Source organism: Ostrea edulis, chromosome 6 (assembly GCF_947568905.1).
Source record: "Ostrea edulis chromosome 6, xbOstEdul1.1, whole genome shotgun sequence".
Taxonomy (NCBI): domain Eukaryota; kingdom Metazoa; phylum Mollusca; class Bivalvia; order Ostreida; family Ostreidae; genus Ostrea; species Ostrea edulis.
Genome location: NC_079169.1, coordinates 43,820,700 through 43,846,794, shown reverse-complemented (window position 1 = coordinate 43,846,794; position 26,095 = coordinate 43,820,700). Strand labels below are relative to the sequence as shown.

The 26,095-nt window shown below is 33.5% G+C and overlaps 2 protein-coding genes across 7 annotated transcripts in view; one reads left to right on the top strand and one right to left on the bottom strand.

Moving 5' to 3' along the window:
• LOC125647187 (N-alpha-acetyltransferase 35, NatC auxiliary subunit-like) overlaps positions 1–10,548 on the bottom strand; it is a 48,026-nt gene extending 37,478 nt beyond the window's left edge. For 2 of the 4 annotated variants that reach the window (XM_048873872.2, XM_056139660.1), the window contains exons 1-4: positions 10,454–10,539; positions 6,019–6,147; positions 5,733–5,847; positions 623–790 (exon numbers count right to left, since the gene is read on the bottom strand). In XM_048873872.2, the coding sequence (XP_048729829.2) occupies positions 623–790; positions 5,733–5,847; positions 6,019–6,147; positions 10,454–10,485 (444 nt within the window). In that variant the 5' untranslated portion in view covers positions 10,486–10,539. Of the gene's footprint in view, positions 1–622; positions 791–2,387; positions 2,463–5,732; positions 5,848–6,018; positions 6,148–10,453 lie in introns of all 4 variants that reach the window. The other 2 variants (XM_056139657.1, XM_056139659.1) reach the window with 2 other exon arrangements.
• Positions 10,549–14,687: 4,139 nt separating this feature from the next.
• LOC125648405 (serine/threonine-protein kinase 11-interacting protein-like) overlaps positions 14,688–26,095 on the top strand; it is a 51,088-nt gene continuing 39,680 nt past the window's right edge. The window contains exons 1-2 of one of the 3 annotated variants that reach the window (XM_048875503.2): positions 14,688–15,011; positions 15,174–15,421. In XM_048875503.2, coding sequence (XP_048731460.2) covers positions 14,945–15,011; positions 15,174–15,421 — 315 coding nt within the window. In that variant the 5' untranslated portion in view covers positions 14,688–14,944. Of the gene's footprint in view, positions 15,012–15,173; positions 15,422–22,685; positions 23,700–26,095 lie in introns of those variants that run through there. The other 2 variants (XM_048875504.2, XM_048875506.2) reach the window with 2 other exon arrangements.

Below are 26,095 nucleotides of genomic sequence, written 5' to 3'. Positions count from 1 at the left end.
AGATTAAGTAGAAATTATCAATTCTTAAACATAATCAAGTTTTAAATTCATACGGAATTTTTTTTTTTTTTTTTGCACAATACTAAACATATACATACTAATGTCCATATACATGTAATTTGAAATAGGCAACTTAATTTAATACACTTCAATTTACATGCAAATGATAAATCTGTAACTAATTTAATTCAGGTTTGCATAGCTTTATTAAATTGGGATAAAATCAAAATTTATTTTCCCAAAATAGAACTTCAGAAATATTAAAAACAATCACCTGGTTCCCTGTATTCCAATTTATCCGGAGTAGACTGTACATATGTGCACATGGAGAGGACAGGATAAAAGGGGGGGGGGGGGGGAGAGAGAGAAAGAGGGGAAAGAATGAAAAAGAGGAGATGAAGAAAAGAACAAGAAGCCCACAGGCCTTATCAGTCACTAGTGAAAAAGTATCCTCCCAAGAGCAATGAAATCTAGAAAAAATTTCCTGTTCTGGATATCTAAGCTAAATTTTAATGTTCAGCAACAGTATAAAACAAGATGTGTTCTTACAACTCCAATGCCCTCAAAAGAGCATACACTAATGAAAGGCTTCACATAATATTTTCAGACAAACAGAACTCACCTCTTCAAAAACCCCTGCCCTGTTCACTTTATCTCTGATGTGGTCCACTAACTTCAGCATGAGGATGCTAAAGGCCTTCAGACATCTGTCCTCCACCACATACGGATTGTGTAAGTACAGATTGGTAAAGACCGTCTGGGCCAAGGAGTGACCCTCCAACCAAGTGGCCTGTCAAATTCAATATTAAAGTAAAGTGTTTCTTTCAACTACGTCTGTAGATTAGTATGCTAACAGGCTCTAAATACACAAAACCAAAGAACAGGTGAAAATCTCAAAGGTGAACTGCTCTCGGTGTTTATATTTCACTCGCCTTCCTCTAATGTTGATACACCTAATTTTCTAAAACTTAATTAGCTCTTCCCAATTATAAAACCTACCTTTTGTGCTAATTTTAATGAAATCCAAGCATTATACAGTTATTGACTGGGTTCAAGGACAACAGCTGTTTTGTTTGATCCAAGAACGGATCTGTTGCCCAAAACCGGAACTACTTTTTTCAAACTGTCATCTATGATGCAGCACAGGTACTTATAAGTGTTTATGTACATTTTAATAAACGAAGAGTTGACTTGTACTTTTGTCTTTTTAAATTCATTCCTTAAGTAAATTGGAAATTAAAGTTTTGGTGTATCTTTTACTAAGACAACATAAAATATCTCTACAGATTTTATTTGAAAGCTTCTGAATTTTGAAGTGTTCAGACATTTTCAAATGGCCCTCCAAAAACCAACTCTCATTCATCTCAAAAATGTAGGTCAGATACAGCACCCTCATCATTAGTGGGTTTTTTTGTATCTATCTATCTATTTATCTGTCTGTCTATTTATCTGTCTATCTATCTATCTGTCTATCTATCTATCTGTCTGTCTGTCTGTCTATCTATCTGTCTGTCTATCTATCTCTCTCTCTCTCTCTCTCTCTCTCTCTCTCTCTCTCTCTCTCTCTCTCTCTCTCTCTCTCTATTTATCTGTCTGTCTATTATTGTACATGTTAGAGCCTTCTGGAGTTAGACCTCCCAAAAAACTTTTAACTATGAAAATTTAAAACTTGCATAGAAAACACAGGTAATACACAGCACTAGAATGATGACCTCTTGTATGTATCCTATTGATGAATCACTTCTGCAGGTCTGAATCATGTCATCATCATCATCATCGGCATTTTGATTAAAGTGCAGGATTAGGTGCATCTTCCACGGCAGTGGGCTCCTTTCCAGGTAACTGGCTTGCTGCACGCATGGCAGACCTAACATTTGACTTCCAGGCATCTCTGTCCAATGGGTTGACATCACTAAGTCCCCACTTACTCTGGTGTTTTTCTAACTGTGCTTTCCAGGTCATCTTTGGTCTCCCTGGTTGTCGTCCTCCCTCTTTTTTCATATTAAAGACATTATTGATTGCCCCACTGGATCTAGCAACGTGCCCAAACTAGCGCAGCCTCTTCTCCCGCAGGATAGTGTCAAGGTCATCGATCCCAAGTTGTGCCAGTCATGTAAGGTTGATATTATATTGGATATAAACCACTTCTGGTGACCAAATTTTAACGCTGTACATGCATTCGTTACAAAAAACATCACCCCGGACGGACAGACGGATAACTTGTGACTGCAGATGATGCCAGACATTTTGTCCTGACAAGCTAAAACAAATCCTGGTTTTGTTGTTAGGGAAGTAGTTGGGTTTTTTCTGTGCATGATTCAACTCTTGCCTGATTCTTACAGAGACTTGTTTAAGATAAAAGAGCAAAACAAGAAAATACTCCTTACTAAGCAAGCTAGGGATGTGTCCATGATGCCAATCAGTTCTGGAATGCTCAGGTCTTTTATCTTAAAAGCCCCACTCTGTAATGAATAAATGATAGGCATTTCAATAGTTTAGCCTCACTTGATTACATTTACATTATATTTTTGGATGTAGAAAGCAACACCCATATTTCAATTCTGCTGTATATTCCTAATCTAACGTGAGTACATGATATGGCAAATTGACTCGGTACATCAAATCAAGTAAACATGAATTCGAGTGTAGTCTGTTGATCAAGAGTTCTTTCATATATTTTAGCAAAAGAAAATTAAAAGTGAGTAATTTTTAACTCCTCACTTATCTCTAGGAATCTACAGTTTTGGGTAAACAGTGAGATAATTTGCTAGCATAGTTTTGGTTGAAGTTTCTAATGAGAAGAATGAATTTCTAAAGCTTCTACATTCTTAATTCAAATTATATCAAAGATCCCCATGAACCATAATTTTTACTTGAGTTACCTTACTCGTACAGAGATAGATACTAACAATTCTTACTAGAGATGCCTTCAATACTCATACAGAGATAAATACTCACAATTCTTGAGTTACCTTACTCGTACAGAGATAGATACTCACAATTCTTGAGTTACCTTACTCGTACAGAGATAGATACTCACAATTCTTACTAGAGATGCCTTCAATACTCAAACAGAGATAAATACTCACAATTCTTGAGTTACCTTACTCGTAAAGAGATAGATACTCACAATTCTTACTAGAGATGCCTTCAATACTCATACAGAGATAAATACTCACAATTCTTGAGTTACCTTACTCGTACAGAGATAGATACTCACAATTCTTACTAGAGATGCCTTCAATACTCATACAGAGATAAATACTCACAATTCTTGAGTTACCTTACTCGTACAGAGATAGATACTCACAATTCTTACTAGAGATGCCTTCAATACTCATACAGAGATAAATACTCACAATTCTTACTAGAGATGCCTTCAATACTCATACAGAGATAAATACTCACAATTCTTACTAGAGATGCCTTCAATAATCATACAGAGATAGATACTCACAATTCTTGAGTTACCTTACTCGTACAGAGATAGATACTCACAATTCTTACTTGAGTTGCCTTATTCATACACAAATAGATGCTCACAATTCAAGCTAAACAAGAGGTACTGTGAGCAATGCTCACTAAGAATACCCCCCCCCCCTACCCCAATCTCCCAGAGGGTGTTGGTAATAGGTATAAACTACCTCTTTTCTGAGTGTAAAAAACAAATGGCATGACAAACCGAACCATATTGCTACTTCGATGTCCAGTGCACATGACCTTTGACCTTTTAACCCCAAAATCGATAGGGAACATCTTCATCCCATGGGTAGTCCATATGTATGATATGGTGACTGTAGGTGGAAAGGATAACGCTTTAGAGCCCGGAAACCATATTGCTACTTCGATGTCCAGTGTGCTTGACCTTTGACCTTTTGACCCCAAAATCGATAGGGAACATCTTCATCCCATGGGTAGTCCATATATATGATATGATGACGGTAGGTGGAAAGGATAATGCTTTAGAGCCCGGAAACCATTGCATCTACAGACGGACGGACGGACAACCCGATTCCAGTATACCCCCCCCCCCCCCCCCACAACTTGTTGCGGGGGGTATAATAAATACTTACAATTCTTACTTGAGTTACTTTACTCATACAGATAGACACTCATAAGATTGAGATATTACTAGTTTAAAACTTTAAATGCTAATTGTGACCAACTCTTGCTCCAGGGGTCATGGAATAGAAAAAACTACATCCAAAACAGAAACCCCTATAGAATATGGTACCACCCTGGCTGGTCAAGCGGTCTAGTGTACCGGTCACACGCTGCTAGAAGATTTGGTTCCGCAGGTCATGAGTTCAAGTTCAACCCCAAGTTGGGGTGGCAATGTATATGTATTAAGATTCCAAAGTGCAATGGTCACTACAAAGTGCAATGGTTTGTCTACCTTACTGATGCCAAAATGTGATGGTCTCTTTCCAATATCAATATCAATACCAAAGTGCGATGGTCTGACACACAAAGTCTGATGGTGCGGGGGGTTTAGTAACGTTTTGTGACATCACGTTATTATGACGTCGTTTGCAACATCTTTCAAAATCAAACCAAAGAAATGCAACGTTAGTTTGCCCCAATGAAGGTTCTTTCTGCAGGCACCAACGTTTTCAGGATATTGTAGGAAGGCATGAATGATTAAGATTGCTTTGGACAATAGCAAGGTTTACACTGTTGAGGATTGTGAGAACAGCAAAGTACATTTGTTGTTGAAATATCTACTTTGCCTAAGCATGCTTTGATTCATGATCATTTATTACTTGTGATGTACATGTAATAAAATCGGGGGGGGGGGGGGGGGGGGGGGGGGTGTAATGCTATAATGCAAAACATTCTATGTGATTTCACATTTGAAAAGTTTGTGTTTAATAACACAACAACTAAATGGTAACGAAATAAGTTATTAATATCATTACCTCGCATGGATTTTGCTATTTTGGTGAAACAACACACACCTGGTAGTCTGTACCAAAACACTGTCCATTCAGTTTTGCAAACCAACAGACTTTGGCTTGTCACACCATTGCACTTTGGCATGGCCATCGCACTTTGGATTCCTTCATACATATTCCTATCAATAACACCACTGTATTCTTAAAGAAAGCTATCTGGTAGGCTACATGCTCAAAGTCAGATTCATGATTTAATTAACAGATGAACTATGTTCGACATTCTCACTTACCAAAAGTATAACAATCCTATTAATTACACCTCTGTGTGATGTACAGTTTGTAAGAAAAACAAAACAAGACCATGGGCCACATCACTCACCTGAGCCACATCACTCACCTGAGCACTTGCATTTTCCCATGTAACACATTAGATACCAATTATGACATTTGCAGTTCTTGAGATGATTTTGAAAATTTTCCTATGTATTCCTCTTGGATCATGTTAAACCAAAGTTACCAAATTAAACTCCATCATATCAAAAATAGTTTCTGGGCCAGAAATGATTTTTCTATTCATCTGAAATAACTAAACTTGCCATGGGACAATCAAGAATTGAATTGACAGCAGAATCAAAAGGTCAATGGTCAATAAAACTTACACCTGAATATGGTAAAATGGTCTCTGGTGTAAATTTGATTTTCCTTTTCACCTAGACTCACAATACATAACTGTCAAAGAAGCATGACACATTTTCCACCATGAAATTACCTCAATCTCTGCCCCATTTCAACTGTGCTTAAACTGAGCGTGTAAGAGTGGCTACAATACAAATGTACCTCTAAGGCCAGATCAAAGGTAAGGACCTTCCTCTGTATCTGGTTACACATCATCCCTGCATCCATCTTGGGATCCATCATCTCAATGGCTGACATAGCTTCAAACAATCCGAATCTGCAAAAAATAATCATTATAATCTTTAATATCATGAAAACAATTCATTCTAAATAAACTCATCATCAAGAAATTGATAACACATTATAATCATGATATCCATATAAATATTAACAGCTTGTATTGTAAAAGCAGCTGTTTGTTTCAAAACTTAAATATTTTTTAATTCACCCTGTGTCATGAAGGAGTTCGCCCATCTGGAGCTCTGAAGCAGACGTCATGAATTCCTCTGTAACATCCGCCCAGTCATAGCGTGGTTTATTATCATTCTTCATATCATTTCCTTTCACACAAGGGACACTACCATGTGAAACAAAAATACAAGTCAATACATGTACAATAATATGTTTAGAACAAGATGTGTTTGTGAAACACAAATGCCCCAGATAATGGCCAATTTCGAAGATGGCCAAGGTCACAAGGGCAAATATCTTGGTACCAGTAGAAAGATCTTGTCAAAAGAAATGCACATGTGCAATATGAAAGCTCTAATATTTACCATTTAGAAGTTATGACCAATGTAAAAAAAAAATTAAAGTAGGTCAAATGTCAAGGTCAAAAGATTCAATACCAACGGAAAGATCTTGTAACAAGGAATACTCATGTGAAATATCAAAGCTCTATCTCTTACTGTTCAAAAGTTATTAGCAAGGTTAAAGTTTTCAAAAAGTAGGTCAAACTCCAAGGTCACGGGGTCAAAAATGTTGGTACCCACGGAAAGGTCTTGTCACAAGGAATACTCATGTGAAATATCAAAGTTCTATCTCTTACTGTTCAAAAGTTATTAGCAAGGTTAAAGTTTTCAAAAAGTAGGTCAAACTCCAAGGTCAAGGTCACGGGGTCAAAAATGTTGGTACCCACGGAAAGGTCTTGTCACAAGGAATACTCATGTGAAATATCAAAGTTCTATCTCTTACTGTTCAAAAGTTATTAGCAAGGTTAAAGTTTTCAAAAAGTAGGTCAAACTCCAAGGTCAAGGTCACGGGGTCAAAAATGTTGGTACCCACGGAAAGTTCTTGTCACAAGGAATACTCATGTGAAATATAAAAGCTCTATCACTTACTGTTCAAAAGTTATTAGCAAGGTTAAAGTTTTAGACAGAATGACAGAATTACAGAATTACAAAACGACAGAATGACAGACAGGACAAAAACAATATGCCCCCCGATCTTCGATCTCAGGGGCATAAAAATAATAATGAATTGTATTACAAAATAAGGCCATGTCATTTGACTGAACAGTTGCAATTTTCCACGTAAAACATGTTCTCATTACAGTCCAACCGAGGAGGGGGTGGAGTGCATGTCTTATTATGAATTGTATTTTGAATCTACACTGCAAGAAGAATGCACTATACAGACTAGTGAAAATCTGGATATCAATATTGAATCGGTTAAGATTTTAGCAAATTTGTCTAAGTCTCTTAAAAGTTTGAACTTATGGTCGATTATCTGCATGGTTTGCGTGACAGTGACATGCTGACCTTCCAAACACATGGACGTTTATAAAAGGGGTTATTACATGAGTAACTCAGAGGTTACTGTATACTAATGAAGATTGTGAAAGCAAAATAAAGTATGGTTGTCTTTCTCTATTGTAGGTGTCAGAAACTGACAACCTTACTGTGAAGTCAGTTTGGTTTGATTAAATACTATTGAAAAAATGAATTTATGGGATCATTTCATGATATATTGGACGGACTAGTAGTGAAATGCTTGCGGACTAGTGAACATCAATAGTCACTATTCCGTATGGACGTAAGTGCTTGAAAAGGTTAATTTCGGACCCTGAGCTAGGAGACCACAAGATTGGGATGATAATCCACGTAAGTTCACAATTTTAATCCGAGGTGTGAATTTGCGAGATCTTTGTAACACATGTTGTATTTTTTTCAAATCATTACATTTTCTCAGTCGCGTGCTTTAAACTAGTTCATAATCCGTTCATAGTCAATATGAACGGATTGTGTCACATGCTGAAATTGGTTGGTTCATAGAGGAAAATGTGATTCTTAATATAAATAGGAATATGTATCAATCAATTGTGGATATTAGGTAAATCATTGTGTAATAGACATGCAATAGAGAAAATACTAGTATTGGAGTTATTGCCTTTGACAAAAATTTTTTTTATAATAAATAATTGATTATCTATAGAAAATATTAACTTTTTCAGTATCAACAGTTTACCAGATGACAGATGGCATCACAAAAGACATTTTAAAAAACATGCATTTTTGCAAATTGTAAATGTATTAGGAATGGTTGTATCCTATGTTATACTTTCATAGAATGGTTGTATCCAGCGTTATATTTTAATTATCATTATAAAATGTCTTAATCAAAAAAGTTTTCTTCCTGACGTTTATGGTATACATTTGTAATGATGTTGTTGTCTTTTCACTGTCAGATGTAATTGTCTATGAATTTTAGGTGGGTTTTTCCATTTTCTAAAAATATGAAGAAAGCAAACGACAGACCAATTTACAAGGAATTTTCTAACTGTGTTGAAGTGTTTGAGCAAGTGGTAGGGGATCTGACCGAATGCTATTGTAACAGGAAGGGAGAAAATGCAACGGACCAAACCATGATTTGAACCTACCCCCTGATTCTTTAGTCAGGTGCTCTACCAACTGAGCTATCTGGCCACCAGCGATCAAACCTGGCTGACCGCTACATTCCTCCTTCCTTCAATGTCTTCACACTTGAAGATATCAACCTAAGATCTTAATCCCCTGGCAGACATTTTCACCTGTCTGTTCCAAGGGATGGTCTACGGCAACAAATGCAACAGGGAGAAAATGCAATGGATCAGACCGGGATTCGAATCAGGGCCTCCTGAAGCCAGGTGCTCCTCCAACTGAGCTCTCTGACCACCGGCGATCGAACCCGGCTGACCACTACACTATTTATCATTGAATCCAGAATTCATTGCCCTAATCTCGGCTGAGATTCGGCTTGGCTGAATATTTGGACTGACGCCTTTACCGTATTTCAGAGCAGTCCTTCATAATTCATGTCTGGAAATTTACTTTCAGCTTCAGCCAGTTCTAGCAATTAATGTGCACTTAGAAGACACTGCTGTTTGCTTCAAATAAGTGATTTGACTGTTAAACTAACTCTCTATCACTATTAATGCTGTTTTACTTACCGTCTAAATATGTAAATTCCATAAAATAAACCATCACTAATTTTTCCGTTCAAATGAAGATTTCTATGGTGCAATATTTTATCTCCCAAAATTGAAGAGTTCCTATAGTTTGTTTTTTGAATTAGTGAAATGCAAGTAGGTATATGTAGAGATACGATGTATCAGTAACTAGTTATTTAGCAGACTATAGGAACTCTTCAATTCCAGGAGATAAAATATTGTGCCATGGAAATCTTCATTTGAACAGAAAATGTAGTGCCTGTTTTCATTTTGGGATTTTTATACCTAAACGGTAAGTAATACAGCATTAATAATAGTGATAGAGAGTTAGTTTAACAGTTAAATCACTTATTTGAAGCGAACAGCAGTGTCACCTAAGTGCACTTAATTGCTAGAACTGGCCGAAGCTGAAAGTAAATTTCCAGACATGAATTATGAAGGACTGCTCTGAGATTCGGTGAAGGCGTCAGTCCAAATATTCAGCCGAGCCGAATCTCAACCGAGATTATCATTGCCCATAATACCATGTCTCATACAGGTCCAGTCCAAAGACTATTTCTACCTACGTTGGTACTTATAGCTATGTAGGTATTTAAACCTACTCCAGGTAGCTATTTTTACCTACTTTTTCCTTTACTTGCATTTCGTGGCCAAATGCAGGAACGGCGCAATATGGCGTGTACCAAATTTCTTGATTCACTTAAACTGACGATGAATACCACAAAAATATTGCATAAAAATGATTACTTTCTAACTTTTCAAATTTGCATCAATAACAGCACCCAGTCCCATTTTCTATGAGTTTAGGATCAAAGCTACGCGAGAAAAAGTGTAGAATGTCTAACAAATCTGTATTAATTTTAAAGTTTACCTTCATGCAGTTTTACATTAAAGGTTTTGGGGGCGAATTTTCATGCATTTCCTCTGCATTCTCCACCCTCGTAAAGTATTCAAATTTACACTCTGAATTTTGCCGTGCACAACATGATACATGAAACGACTGATCTGTTGAAAAGATGCGCTTTAATCATCATTTATTTATATTTTCAAAAACAGGTAAAAGTAGGTAGAAGTAGCTACTTTAAGTAGGTTTAAATACCTATGTAGCTATCACTAGCTACGTAGGTAGAAATAGTCTTTGGACTGGACCTGTCATAAGTGGATAACTTAATGTCATAACCTTTGACAGAAGAATGGCTACGCCCAACGGTCACACCGCGCCGTAACCATATTAGAGATATATGCCCTGTAGTTATCGGCTTTATAAACAGTTGTTAATAGCTCATTGGGTCGAATAGTAACTAATTGCAATGGTTCTGGGTTCGATTACCGGTCCAGCCACATAATGACATATAGTCTTGAGGGTAGATGTTTTCAAAACCATTTGTAAGTATCAGGTATTTAAAAATGGTCGTTTTGTGGAGCAATACTAAAAAACTCAGGGCGTTATTGTTACCTAGCCGGTTGTGTTTTCACGTCCCCTTCCATGTTGTCAGGCAAAACGCATGCGCGAATTGAAAATGAAACAACAAGGTGCAAGTCACTTCGTACTCTGACAACTTCGTACTCTGGTCACTTCTTCGCCCCATTATAAAATTTATATGATATCTAATATATCAAAGAAGATATCTTATAAAGTTTATGAGATATCTTATATCTTATATGTTTTGATATCTCATAAATGAATTTTTATAAGATATATCATAAACTTCATAAGACCCCTTAAAACTTTTATAAGATATCTTATAAAACAAAGTTTATAAGATATCTCATATACTATATAAGATATCTTATATAATATACAGGTTATAAGATATCTCATAAAATATGCAATTGTATCCGATATCTTTTAAACTAAATAAGATATCTCAAAAACTTTATAAGATATCTCATAAAATTTATGAGATATATATCTTATGAAATATATGAGATATCTTATAAACTTTCTTTTATAAGATATCAGATATATATATATATATATATATATATATATATATATATATATATATATATATATATATTATATATATGTGTGTGTGTGTGTGTGTGTGTGTGTGTGTGTGTGTGTGTGTGTGTGTGTGACATCTTATAAAACATATAACCCACCGTAGCCAAACGTCATTTGGACACAACCATTCCTACGCAAGATAAAATTACCTGTTTTTAACGCGCAGAATACAACCAACCCTTACGGCAATTTACTATGGAGAGTGTAGATGTCAGTGAGGAGGGGTTAGAAAGTGGCTCATGTTTTTTCTTTCTTTTTTTTTTTTCTTTTTGAATATGAAGAAAACGAACGACAGAGACCAATTTACACGACATTTTCTGGCTGTGTTGAAGTGTTTGAGCATGTGGTAGGGGATCTGACCGAATGCTATATATCATTCCAACCAGAATTAATTGCGTCCCCTGATAGGTTATATAATTCTTAAAGAATATCTGTATAAAGAATATACAATACATACAAACAAAAATTGTATTGCTGCTTTGTAGATTATAAAAAAGCATTTGATTTTATTGATAGAAGCAAGCTATGGTGTAAATTAATTAGGCAAGGCTTGCAAGGCCAAATATTTTGTATTTTAAAATCTATGTACGATAATGTCAAATCATGTATCAAATTTAATGGACATTTAACAGAATTTTTTGATAATAAATGTGGAGTTATGCAGGTGGAAGTTTTATCTACCCTACTTTTTTCACTCTATGTCAATGATTGTGAAATGAATTTGTTCAAGTATCGAAATTCAACTTATTAATATTTTTCTTTTAATGTATGCTGATGATATGGTTATCATCTCAGAAACTGCTGAAGGTCTTCAGAAAATGTTAAATTCTCTGTATGTTTACTCTAATGAATGGAATTTGAAAGTAAGTGTAGAGAAAACAAAAGTTATGATTTTTCGTAATGGTAAAAAAATTAGTATTGATAACAAATGGGTATATGACGGGAATGAACTTGAAATTGTAGATAAGTTCAATTACCTGGGCATGTCTGTATCTTACAATGGCAAATTTAGTCAAACTCAAAAACGTGTTGCAGATCAGGGTAGAAAGTCATTGTTTGCGTTAACATCAAAATTAAAGAACCATAACTTCAATGTAACTACACAGTTGTCTGTTTTTAATTCAATTGTGGATATTACAGGATTAAACATTCTTTTTGAAGAATTTATCGATGTGTAAACTCCGGACATTTTACTCACAAACTGAATAAAAGTGCGAAGCACTTTTATATTAAGTTTGTGAGTAAAATGTCCAGAGTTTACACATCGATAAATTCTTCAAAAAGAATGTTTGATTCTTATAATTCCAATTCATTCACTTTATTAACAATTGCAAAAATTTGAATAGTTTCCCAGTCTGATTAAAATCAAACCTCTCACTTCGCTCGATATACGGATAGTCGCGCAGCGACTATCCGTATATCGAGCGAAGTGAGAGGTTTGATTTTAATCAGACTGATAGTTTCCCTGCACTATGTTATTTGTTTTCAGGCGTGTATGAATACATCGCGTTTTCGGATTTATTGATGTGTAAACTCTTGTTCAGCTTTATTTTTGTCCAAACAAAACAATTGTAATAAATAACATTGGAATTATGTTGAATTGAAGATATCTTTAATTATATAGTTGCTCTCTCTAAAAGAATTATTGCATTCATCAAATGAATTAATGCGCGCATCAATTCATTGCTCTCATCAACTGATTTAATGCGCACATTATATCAATTATTGCTTTCTTCAATGGAATTGTAGCGCGCATCAATTCAATTGTTGATATCATTAATTCATTTGAAGAGATCATTAATTAAATTAAAGCGCGCATCAATTCAGTTTAAGAATTAACGCTATAAATTCAATTAATGCGCGCAATAATTCAGAATTGAAGATATCATTTATTCTTTGAAGAGATCTTCAATTAAATTGTTGCGCGCATCAAATGAATTGATGATATCTTAAAATAATTGAAGATATCTTCAATTCTTTGAGTTTATGTTAATTTGGTGCCCCATAAATACGTGCCTGAAATACATGTTCAATATATATGCATATTCAATACAGGATAATTCATGAAAAATCGAAGGTTCTATCATCATGTCTAAATCTTCTCTTCTTTCTTTCTTTCATTTTATGCGTTTTCAAACTTTTTATTCAGAAGAACACATGTCTATAGGTTTTATTTACTACATTTCGATGCTAAGTTTTCCTGATTAATTACCACTATCTTTATCGAAAAGTATCAAATTAAAGTATCTCTGCCTTGAAAAAAGTATACTTATCAGGCCTATAACACACAAATATAAAAAAGTATACTTATCAGGCCTATAACACACAAATATAAAAAAAAGTATACTTATCAGGCCTATAACACACAAATATAAAAAAGTATACTTATCAGGCCTATAACACACAAATATAAAAAAGTATACTTATCAGGCCTATAACACACAAATATAAAAAAGTATACTTATCAGGCCTATAACACACAGATATAAGTATTTTTTCGCCGTGACGCTACAATCATATTGGCCATAAGTAGGTTCACTCTATACTCAATTAGCGTCAGGCTGTTGGTTTCCTTTGGTCGTACCCACGCCACATCCACCAATAAAATTCTATATATCATACCCCCTTGTTGCACCCTACCTTGAGCGAGTAGTATTTTTGTATCGAGGCCCAGCGCATCACTTTTGGTGGACACTCAGAGAAATAAGTAATTTTATATGTTACATCTTTTTTGGTACATGATGAATGTCTGGAATTTTGAAACCATGTTAGAAACTTTTAAACTGAATATATAGTGTACATGCAAGTTGGGGGAGGGTGTAATGGTATTTGAAAGGTATCGGCATTTTGAGATACTTTTAGATATGGTTGAAGAAACTATACACGATTTGCAATTTGAATGTACACATTTGAATGTAAGTGTTAACATTTTCTGATAACAAGCTTGTGTCACTATGAATATCTTCGCTAGCCACTCCGCTCCCCACAAGATGGTGTCACATTATCAGCTTTAAGGCGAAATTTCCCGTTACTTTATTCTTAGATTGTGTATTACAAGAGTTTCGAATGTTTCTTTGTTTAAATTATTTGATTTACAATTCATAAAATGATATATAGATTGAGATATAAATAATTAGATGGTATCCATGCCAAGAGATTCCTAGCAAAAATTCCGGTGTAGAAAAACCGTTATAAATCAGTGACTGCAATTAAGAGATAAGCGACGTCTACTATTAATCAGCATGTAATATGGTCCTAATGAAGTCAACGAATTCAGACCGGACAGGATTTCTTGACATGATGAATGTATGTTGCGTTAAACTGAGGAAATTAAAATAAAATTTCGTATTCCTTCAAATTAAATATTATATAAAAACTACTTTGATATCAATTTCAGTGCAAAGAATATTTGAATATTGAAATATACATGTAGACCTGTACCACTCTGATTGAGCCATTCCTGTTTTTATACCGCCATTTCGGTTAATATACGCACCCCAGAAAATACGGTTAGGCCTAAATTATGGATTGATATCCATACTATTTTTATCGCTATAATTTTTTTAAAGATATAAGGCTAGGAACATCAATAAATAATCATTAATACATGTGATATGTAAAATCAAAGCTGATCAACATCCTTCGCTTATTTTAGCGTAATCCATATTCTCCTTTCCATTACGTCATTTCCTGAATTATTTTTGTCACATGAGGGTAAAGTTTATGATTTTTATCAACAAATCAACTCCCGGTCATGTTTAGTGTCGCTTTTTATCTAACATGTTTGTATGATTGAATACAGATCTTAATGAACTACAGGCATTGAATATATGAATGGATAATGCATTAAATCTGAAATTTTAGACCAAGTAATACACATAATCATAATGTATGAAAGCAGCTAGCAGTCTGAACCAGGACATGCAGTCGTAGGCTAGTATGGATAAACTGAGTCCAAAAGAGATTACCATTGTAAACGACTTGGCCTGTCTGTTACGTAAAAATGGTAAGTCATTTTCATCATTTCACATTATTTTGTAGACAAGTTCATCAATAAACGTGTGGTTACACTTTTTGTGTTGATTTCTTAAGTAAACATTGTAAAAATTGATGTAATTTTCTTTTGGCTTTGTATTTTCATACTTGAAAATAATAGTTTGTTTTTCAGGGGAACAGATACTTAATGGGAGTACACAATTTTGTTTGACAACACAATCGTTGAGTCAGTTAAACCATGCATTTCGCCGATACAGTGAAACCAAGTACGACTTTGAGGCCAGGAAAGAAGGTGAGAGGTCAAGGCATGGGTCGGGTAGAAGTCGAGGTAGGATGACCCAGGAACAGGAAGAGTTTTACAGATGGAGGACCAATGCACAATATCTTAATGATTTCATCACAAAAACCATATCATTGAAGGTAAAATTAAGTGTTTAACGGGTTACTGGAATCTGTGCAATACCCCCAAAAAAGTGCTATACCCAGAAAAAAGTACACTATACCCAATACTGCGATAATATACACAGGATATCCTCTTAGATGGGTTGAGAAATGGTTATCTGGAAAAAATGGTACACTGAATTGGTACCGTTACCGTTATACAGACAATTCATAGAAAAATCCAATACATCCGGCGCTATTTGCCGGCGCCATTGCTTGTGACGTATTATAAGGTATACCACGCCCGATCAAATTAAAGACGATGATGTAGTTTAAATGATGGTGGGTTTTTCTAAGTTTATAAATTCAAATATATGTATATTTTTTTTATTTTTTAATATAAGTTGATGCCCCATCACCTGTCATTTTGTCACCAAAATGAATTCAATGGATTTTTAATTTTTTTAAAAATTAAATATCATGAATTTAACACCAGTATTTAATTATTTCAAACACTTTTTAATCTCAAAGGCAGGCATGAGTATGTAATTTAAGTGATTAAATAATTTTCTTGCAAGACAAATACACACAAATACACACACATACACACTAATATAAATAAGGAAGTTAGCCATAAGGAAAACATGAATTTGAAATTTATTTAAACATTCATAGTTTCCATATGTTCCCAGCCCTAGCCACGTGGAGGCCTCCTTTCTGTAGAGCCATAATTTCTTTTTTTTGAAATGAAAAATTTAAAGCCAAAGGACCAAAATCATGAAGAACACAACATACAAAAATTTAAAACACATAAAACATCTGTAAATTTACATTTATAATTTATTTTTTGCTTATGTTAAATAAAAAATATTGAAACCAAAGGAAACCAAACTATCAAAAATATAAGAGACAAAAATTTAAAACATCTTTAGTTTTACATTTACAAACAAGAATTTCATTGGCATGTCATTTTCTGCTCATGTTAGATAAAAATATCAAAACCAAAGGACCAAAACTATAAATACGAGAGACAAAAATTAAAAATACACGAAACATCTTTAGTTTGTTTTTTAAATGAAGCAATGAAATATTTTAGGACCTTGACCATAAAAAGAACAGATCAATAGATGAAAAGAGATAGGAATATAAACACTTAATACTATAAAAAATATTTCAATATTACATAATTATAATTTTTTTTAAAAATAAAACAATCCGTTTCATATAAAAATCATTAAGATTATATATTTCATTACGATATCCTTGTTTGGGAAAAAGAGGATGCCAACAAAAACCATTACAACAAAACAAAAAAATAAATATTTAGAGAATTTTAAAAGACCATATGAGATTCATAATTGAAAAAAAAAACATTTGTAACATTATATTAGCATAAAAAAAGTTATGCAGCTAAAGGCCAGAACATATGAACATTAAAATTAACAAAATGCAAATGGAATGGGTGAGTAATAAGCCTGAAAGTAACCCTACTCAAAGTTCTAACCTACACAAGATCAAGCTGTATTCAGTGGACACACCCGTCTGGCGGGGTAGGAATAAGCCTGAAAGTAACCCTGCTCTAAGTTCTCAAAATTTACTACATTATAATTTAAAAAAATGAATATGTAGGTTAGAACTTAGAGTAGGGTTACTTTCAGGCTTATTCCTCCCCCGCCAGACGGGTGTGTCCAGTGAATACAGCTTGATATTATGTAGGTTAGAACTTAGAGTAGGGTTACTTTCAGGCTTATTCCTACCCCGCCAGACGGGTGTGTCCACTGAATACAGCTTGATCTTGTGTAGGTTAGAACTTTGAGTAGGGTTACTTTCAGGCTTATTCCTCCCCCGACAGACGGGTGTGTCCAGTGAATACAGCTTGATCTTGTGTAGGTTAGGAAGAAATTCAGTTGTTTCATTAAATGTTTGTAATTCTATGATAATGTTATTGTACAAATGTAGTATTTACATTTTTTTATCTAGTGCATTTTTATGGCTTTGGTCCTGAGGTGTCATTGGAGGTTTATATAGGGTTTCAATAAACAGGGTCTTCTGTCAGTAGTTGTGTATACACAAAGGGGTGTTAAACAGGCTACAGTAACAGGATATGGGGGTCATGTGTTGGTAACTGTGTATACACAATAGGGTGTCTTCAAAGAGTCAAGTTGTATCATTTACTTTCAATAATTAATGACCTTTATTGGGATTAAAAATATGATAAATGAAATCAATCACTTCTCAGCATTAAATTTAACTATATAATTCATTGAAAACAACTGTGATATCACAAAGCTGGCTTGTTTCTTGTTGTCTGAACAACAGCTTTAGTGAGCATATTTGTGACTTTTAGTCCAGTGAGGTTTTGTCCCGTGACTTTTTATCCTATCTAATCAAAAGTCATCATTGTGACTTTTTATCCTATCTGTCCTATCTAATCAAAAGTCACCATTGTGACTTTTTATCCTATCTGTCCTATCTAATCAAAAATCATCATTGTGACTTTTTGTCCTGTGACTTTTTGTCCTACGGATTTTGTGACTTTCTCTCCGTAATCTAAATAACATTATACAGATTTTTAGCGGAATTTTATACTTTGATGCATATATTTTTTCTTTGAGCAGTCACTTACAATTCGCATCTTACAGTTCAACCATCTCATGCTTAAAGAAAAAAAGGTTTTAATGACTGATCCATACACAAATAAAGGGATCAGCTTTATGGCCTTCATGAAATTCTCATCGTTGGATAAAGCAGAATTATATATATATATATATATATATATATATATATATATATACATGTATATATATATATATAATACATAGTGTTTAGCTAAAACTCAGAATTCTTTTTATGCTGATATATATATATATATATATATATATATATATATATATAGATAGATAGATAGATAGATAGATAGATAGATAGATAGATAGATAGATAGATAAATTCTCAGTTAATGTACACAAATCTTTATTCTGAAAAAACAATTAAAGAATTCCAAAACTGTCCTTCTATACTTATTCATATTGCTAAATGTTTGCAGAAAAGACAAGACAAATATAATTATATGCATGTAATTATACCGAGCGAAGCTCGGACGGGCTGAAGGCCCGTCCGCGAAGCAAGGTTCTAAAGGTAACACGTATGTAAAAGAAAAAAGTCAAAATCAGCGAAAGAAAAAGAGATAATCTCTATATACGTTCACTGAAATTTTCGTGATCCATATGGGCGCCGCCATTTATTTTTTCATTACCTGCTTCAACAGTTATTCGTGTTTTATTTTGAATGCCTATAATAGGAGACTCTGACGTGCAATTCGTAATTTAAACACTCAGTTTGTTCAAAGTGAATAGTAATATGTATACGGTGTGACCGTTGGACCGAGCGAAGCATGTAATGGTCATTGGAGTGTCCCAAGTGGTAATCATAATTCCGTTAAGTACGGTAGATTATGATTCATTTAAAAATATATATTTTTAATGAAATTTTCCTTGCGTTGATAACCCAGTAAGATCTCAATATTAAAGGGGTTTATATGGGGAGAACAGTTTTACAGGATCCGCCTATCCATTGAGCGCGGGAAATAAAATGCAAGGCGACGTAAATTGTGCATTGTGACGTCACATTTAGCCTCGACTTTTTTCTCTTTTTCAAAGCAAACAATTATTTTTACAACAATAATACATTCCGTATGCAATGAAAAAGGCCGTTATAAAACTAAACAAAATTAACCAATAAATTCAAAATGGTAAAAAAGTAACCGTAATTTTATCGTATATTCTTATTCAAAGAAACTCATGAACTCGTTCATCTATTTAGTCGTATTACGGTTTTATATGTAATTATTTGCTAAAACCTGTTATAATGATAATTATACTATTTACTTTGAACAAACTGAGTGTTTAAATTACGAATTGCATGTCAGAGTCTTCTATTATTGGCATTCAAAATAAATTACGAATAACTGTTGAAGCAGGTAATGAAAAAATAAATGGCGGCGCCCATATGGATCACGAAAATTTCAGTGAACGTATATAGAGATTATCTCTTTTTCTTTTGCTGAATTTGACTTTTTTCTTTTACATACGTGTTACCTTTAGAGCCTTGCTTCGCGGACGGGCCTTCGGCCCGTCCGAGCTTTGCTCGGTATAATTATCATTGTAACAGGTTTTAGCAAACAAATACATATAAAACCGCAATACGACTAAATAGATGAACGAGTTCATGAGTTTCTTTGAATAAGAATATACGATAAAATTACGGTTACTTTTTTACCATTTTGAATTTATTGATTAATTTTGTTTAGTTTTAACGGCCTTTGTCATTGCATACGGAATGTATTATTTTTGTTTATAATTGTTTGCTTTGAAAAAGAGAAAAAAGTCGAGGCTAAATATGACGTCACAATGCACAGTTTACGTCGCCTTGCGTTTTATTTCCCGCATTCAATGAATAGGCGGATCATGTAAAACTGTTGTCCCCATATAAACTCCTTTAATATTGAAATGTTACTGGGTGTTTAGCGCAAGGAAATTTCATTAAAAATATATATTTTTAAATGAATCATAATCTACCGTACTTAACGGAAATATGATTACCACTTGGGACACTCCAATGAACACTACGGACATGCTTCGCTCGGTCCAACGGTCACATCGTATACATATTAAACTCAGACATAAAGGAAATCATACACATTCTAGAAACCTTAAGTGTCTGCACTCATGGGGTTCCAAAACAGATAACGCACACATAACGTACATTTCACGTTTGCAAAACTCATTTTCCATACTTAATTTTGGTATATATATGTGTGTGTGTGTGTGTGTGTGTGTGTGTGTGTGTCGACTTTCCGCTCTGTTGAGTGACATTTTCTGCAAATATGAATAGAGATGAAATTGTCTATATGGGGCTATCATAATCATCAAGTATAACTAGTATTGCCTTAACAATAAATATCCGTTGACCAGGGGGTATCATCGTTTTTCAAAGGAAAGGGGGTCGGAATCACAAATTGAAAGTTTATTGGCTTCTCAAAACATCTTGACAAGCAGAAAAAATGGTGGATAATTTTTTATATAAATGCTCTATCGTCTTTATTCACAATTCTCAAGCTATAAATCGTATTTGTAAAGGATTTGATAGGACCACATTGAAACATCATATCTAATAGGAAAACCATCATTTACAACTGATATTTCATACAATATTTCACGTTCCTTCAATCTAGCATTGCTAACAGACGTACGTGTATGTTACAAACAATATATATTAATGTTTGGAATATTTGACACTATCATTCTCTGACAGTGGAAATAATGTATCATGATTGACGGAATGTAAAGTTCGATCTTCAATACAATTGAGTAGTTTATGATATAAGAAATGTACGTTACAATATATAAGGTGCATCCCCCCATAATGTCGTAATTATATGTAGTCAGAATCATCATCTACAATTTCAGAAATGGGAACAATATCGTCTAAAAATTGGCATATCCATGTTAAATTTGTTTACATGACCAGATTTCAAAATCAGTGATCTCGTCAAACTTGTATCCAATTACTAATTTCTGCATTGTTTCTGATTTCATTAGAATCTTAAACATAAATTACTTCAAAACCACGCGGTCATATACTTTGTGCAAAATTAGACAATTTTTTAACACAATGTCGTATGATTTGGTAACGTATGCTAGTCAGTAACGCAGGTTTCGAACAATGCATTGTTGCTTAAACAAAGGTTAAGGACATTTCATAATTTTTTATATTCGATTACAAATACGCAAGATGAATGAAACGTACAGTATTTCATGTTTCATGTATTATACTATTTTCACCAGGCATATATTGCATTGAAAAACTCGTTTTTTCAAAACATGAAATACTGTACGTTTCATTCTTATCCATACGCTAAGAGAACACAATATTAAAATTTGGATAAATCAAAGGCTATATTCTCTTTTAAAAAATGAAACCTATGGATCGGCGACATGACTTTATAAGATACACATTTACAGAGCTCCAGTTAATTTTTTATCTCAAAGAGTATTTACCCCCTGATTTTCTAATCAATGAGTATTTTGCTTTTCAGAAGAATTCAAAAGTGTATTTTTTTAATTTACTGATTATCGTTGTTCTTTTGCACAGCACAGAAGATGTCACCAGATAAACGATACTTCTTCCGTTAAACTTGAACTTAAAGTTTATACTAAAAGGCCGCTCCAGCTATTTACGGAGAAAATCCTTTGTAGTTCTTTAATTTAAAACTATTCATTGTCATTTGAAATTTGATATTTATCATTGATGCATTAAATTTGAATATGTCAGACATTCAAGTCACATGATTATGATCTAATTTTGTATATCATTCGTCCACGATCGATAATACAAGGGTTTTTTTCCCTGTGCTTTCGACTGCACAATAACTCTTTAAGAAAGAAAGTATAACAATTAGGAATATATAATAGTGTTTTGAGTTAACTCTTCCAATTTTTCAAAATTGTGATTGTCATCCAAATGTATTTCATAGCGCTAAATATCATGTATGATCAATCCCTGGGCTAACCTCACTTCATATGAATAGATAATTCATATTTATATCATACTACATGTATCACAAATACACGGACTAATAAGCATTACTTTGGGAGTGTAAAGCGTATTTACATTCGCTAATGAGTAATTATACGCATGGTTTTCAACTTAAATGCGTATTTGGTAAAATTTAATGAGTATTTACGCTGATACGCACCTTATCTGAGCTCTGCGATTTACCAATTTGAAAAACACACAATAGAACTTATCATTTTTCAACTCATTCATGCTATCGAACTTCATCAAAAAATCTGTTGTTATGCGTACCTTTTATATATCACTGATAATGAAATATAAAATACCTGCTCTGGCTTGTAACGTACGTTTCATTTCTGTACATAACGGTATTCCTTACTACAGTAGTTGGCCATAAGTAAGTTCACAAAGAGAATTTTCTCTATATATTTAATGCAAATCTATCTTTTTTTCAAAATCTTCTCTTACCCCCCCCCCCCCCCCCCCCCCCCCCCCCCCCCCCAAATTACACATACTTATATAAATAGTATATACTCTCAAATTAAGATTCGTGTTAAAATCGTCATATCTTTACAATATATTATCATATATTTATTCTTAAATTATTATATGCTACTGTGAATACTTCTGAGATCAGTGCTTTTTATTTCATTAAAATTGATGAAGAAATGCGGTCAGAAAAATTGTTTAAAAGTATATGGTTTTGTATTAAATATATAGTGAACATTTTTTTTGGGAACTTACTTATGACCTAGTACTGTATACTATGTTTACATATCAATGGATAAATATATGTTAATTTCCAGTTATGGCAACCATTTCTTTTAAAAATTCTCATTGAATTTCTAAATGGAATAGGTATGTACTAATAAAACAATTAAAAAAGAGAAAACAAATACTACGTTAAAGGAGCCTGCATGTGCATATTTTTTTTTATACTTGCATACTGTACTTACTAAACTATAATTATACTGATTTGATTGCAGTTTTATATGTATTCAAGCAACAATATCATTTTCAGCTGTTTCTGAAACAGTTGGGTTAACTTATCTAATATATCAGGTTGTTAATTTAAATCCTGTCTACAATTAGTATTTCATGTATAAATGTAATTATAGATGTGTGCAGTGCAGAAGTGTTAACTTTGCCAGTATCAGTACCTCCGAATGATTGTTATTTATTTTCATTGTTATAATTAATTGCTTGTTTAACCTGTGGTGCATAAGCAATATACATAGCTTATAGTGTAAACAATTTGTAAGGAAGAAATTTTGTCATGCAAAAAAATTATTTAATCACTTAAATTACATACTCATGCCTGCTTTTGAGATTAAAAAGTGTTAAGTGTTTGAAATAATTAAATACTGGTGTTAAATTCATGATATTTAATAATAAAAAAAAATAATTAAAAATCCATTGAATTCATTTTGGTGACAAAATGACAGGTGATGGGGCATCATCTTACATTAAAAAATAAAAAATTATACATATACTTGAATTTATAAACTTAGAAAGACCCACCAACATTTAAACTACATCATCGTCTTTAATTTGATCGGGCGTGGTATACCTTATAATACGTCACAAGCAATGGCGCCGGCAAATGGCGCCGGATGTATTGGATTTTTCTATGAATTGGCTGTATAACGGTAACGGTACCAATTCAGTGTACCATTTTTTCCAGATAACCATTTCTCAACTCATCTAAGAGGATATCCTGTGTATATTATCGCAGTATTGGGTATAGTGTACTTTTTTCTGGGTATAGCACTTTTTTGGGGGTATTGCAGATTCCAGGCACCGGTGTTTAACAAAATATTCTGTATTTGATCATTGTTGAGATTAACAAGGTATCCATGATTGGCAATGGACATGCTATTCAAGTGTTTCATTTCAGATGCTTTGCACATGTTTTACAATTTAAACATGAAATCCTAGTTTTTTTTTACTACCATTAAAACTGTCTGTACTTATTCCATGTACAGCTTTTGTTATCCTCTAGATCTTATACAGGACACTGGAACCAGGACATACAATGCATATTGCACACTATTTTAGAATAAAGTGGATGATTACATTATTTTTCACTTGATCATGAAATTTATTGTAAAATATATTTACTTTACATGGTATCAATATCAAAATTAAAATGAGCATGGATGAGTGTGTCAGTGTGGTTAGAAGTGAATGAAAGGCAGTAATACTTAAATCGAAAAATGTTCATTTGATTTTGTGACAGGTACAGGTTGTACTGCATATGGCAAATTGAATGTTCAGTGTCAATTGCAAGAACATTAGTACAGTTGTTTGTAAAGAACTTGAAAATTTAAAACCAAATACCTCTGGTTAAAACAGTTGTAATATTAATGAACTTTAACATGATACACAATGGCTTAAAACTGGATCTAATCTTTTTCCATTTTAAAGTCATCTCCTTTACCATCGTTCAGATATAGAAATATGGAGACTTTCAATTGTTACATTTAAATAACTTACAGGTCAATAATACCTGTATTTTTCTTTCTTGAAAGTAATTATATTCTTTAAGAAAATACAGAAAAATATAAATGATAAAACTGCTGGTCGTTAAATAGCGAAATGTTTTCTTTGGTTTGATGAATAGGAAATAAGGTAGCAAACATTGCAGAAAAAATTTCCATAAACTCAGGTTATGCATTTTAATTTTGCGATGTTTGCGACATTCATCTCCCATATAACAAACCAAAGAAAACCTTTTGCTATTTAACAACCAGCAGTTTTTCACAACTCTGCTAGCTTGCACAAACATAATAGTTCCTCCAACGAAAGGCTACATGTATATGGCAAAACCACTGGAAACACGTCTTGAAATACATATGTATACACACATGGCAAGAGTATTTCCTGCTTTGTAAAGCTATTATCACATTTCAGATTTTAATGAAAATGAAAATTGCAATTTAAAATGCAATTTAAACTTGGATATAGTTACAGTGCATGTACAACAAAAGTTACAAGTTAATAATGAATTTTGTGCCATATTTGTTAGTCCATGTATTGGAAATTAATTTAAAGGGAAAGGCAACCCTAACCACATTGTTGCCTTTATGAATTAAGTATTACTTACTTTGCTGATGTCGTAAATGACATTCTTTAACAACAAAAATCCTTGCTTAACAATTAAAGCAATGTTAATCTTTCTTATATTTCAAATTACCTGCCGCTAAGAGAGCGGCCATTGAAGTTTGATTTATTACGTCACACTGTCGGTTCCGGTTTATTTCATCAGCAGCACTGTAAACATGACAAGTCACGAACAGTTAAGTTTGGAGTCGTATAGATTCGAGCCCATTCTTTCGCAAGAGGAATTTAAGAAAAGAAGACTTACAGTCGAGTTGCAGACCAGGCAGATGGTACTCGTTTCTTCATACATGTACATGTCTCAAACCTCAACTTGTCATTACGCAAATGATGGATCCACAGTTTACTTAGTATTTTCTTTTCAAATAACTTTGTTGGGTCAGGAATTTCGGGAAAAAAACTTCTTTCACATCTCCCCTTCGCATTAGTGTAATTAACTGCTTGATAAGAAGGCATCCACCTATTTACAATGTATTCTTAAAATCTATCACATGCACATCTTTAATGATCTTAGAATCTCATCAAAACCGGAATGGACGGTGTGACGTCAAAATTATTGATTTTTGTGGCCTTGAATACAAAAGAGTTCCGCTTCATGGCAGCCTCTATAGATGGCGGGAATTTCAATTTTTAACATTTTAAATTAGTACTGATGCTTATCTCGAACGTGTATCAACAGAATAGTATGACAAATCTTTATCATATAATTAATCTTATCATTTATCATGTAGACATTTTTGGGTTGCCTTTCCCTTTAAATGTACATATTAGATCACATTGTCTCTCAGTCATCACTTTCATTTTTACATGGTATGATCTTGAATAGTTTTCAACATAAATCTTTCATATTTTTTACAAACATCATTAAAAAATATACTTTTTGGTCAAAACATCAGACCCCCCCCCCACTAACATTACTATGCTTTCATAATATAAACAAAGGTATTATTTAGCTGTAGAACACGGAAATCCAGAAAAAAACCTAATCATCCTCTTAGTCATTACAAATATTAATCA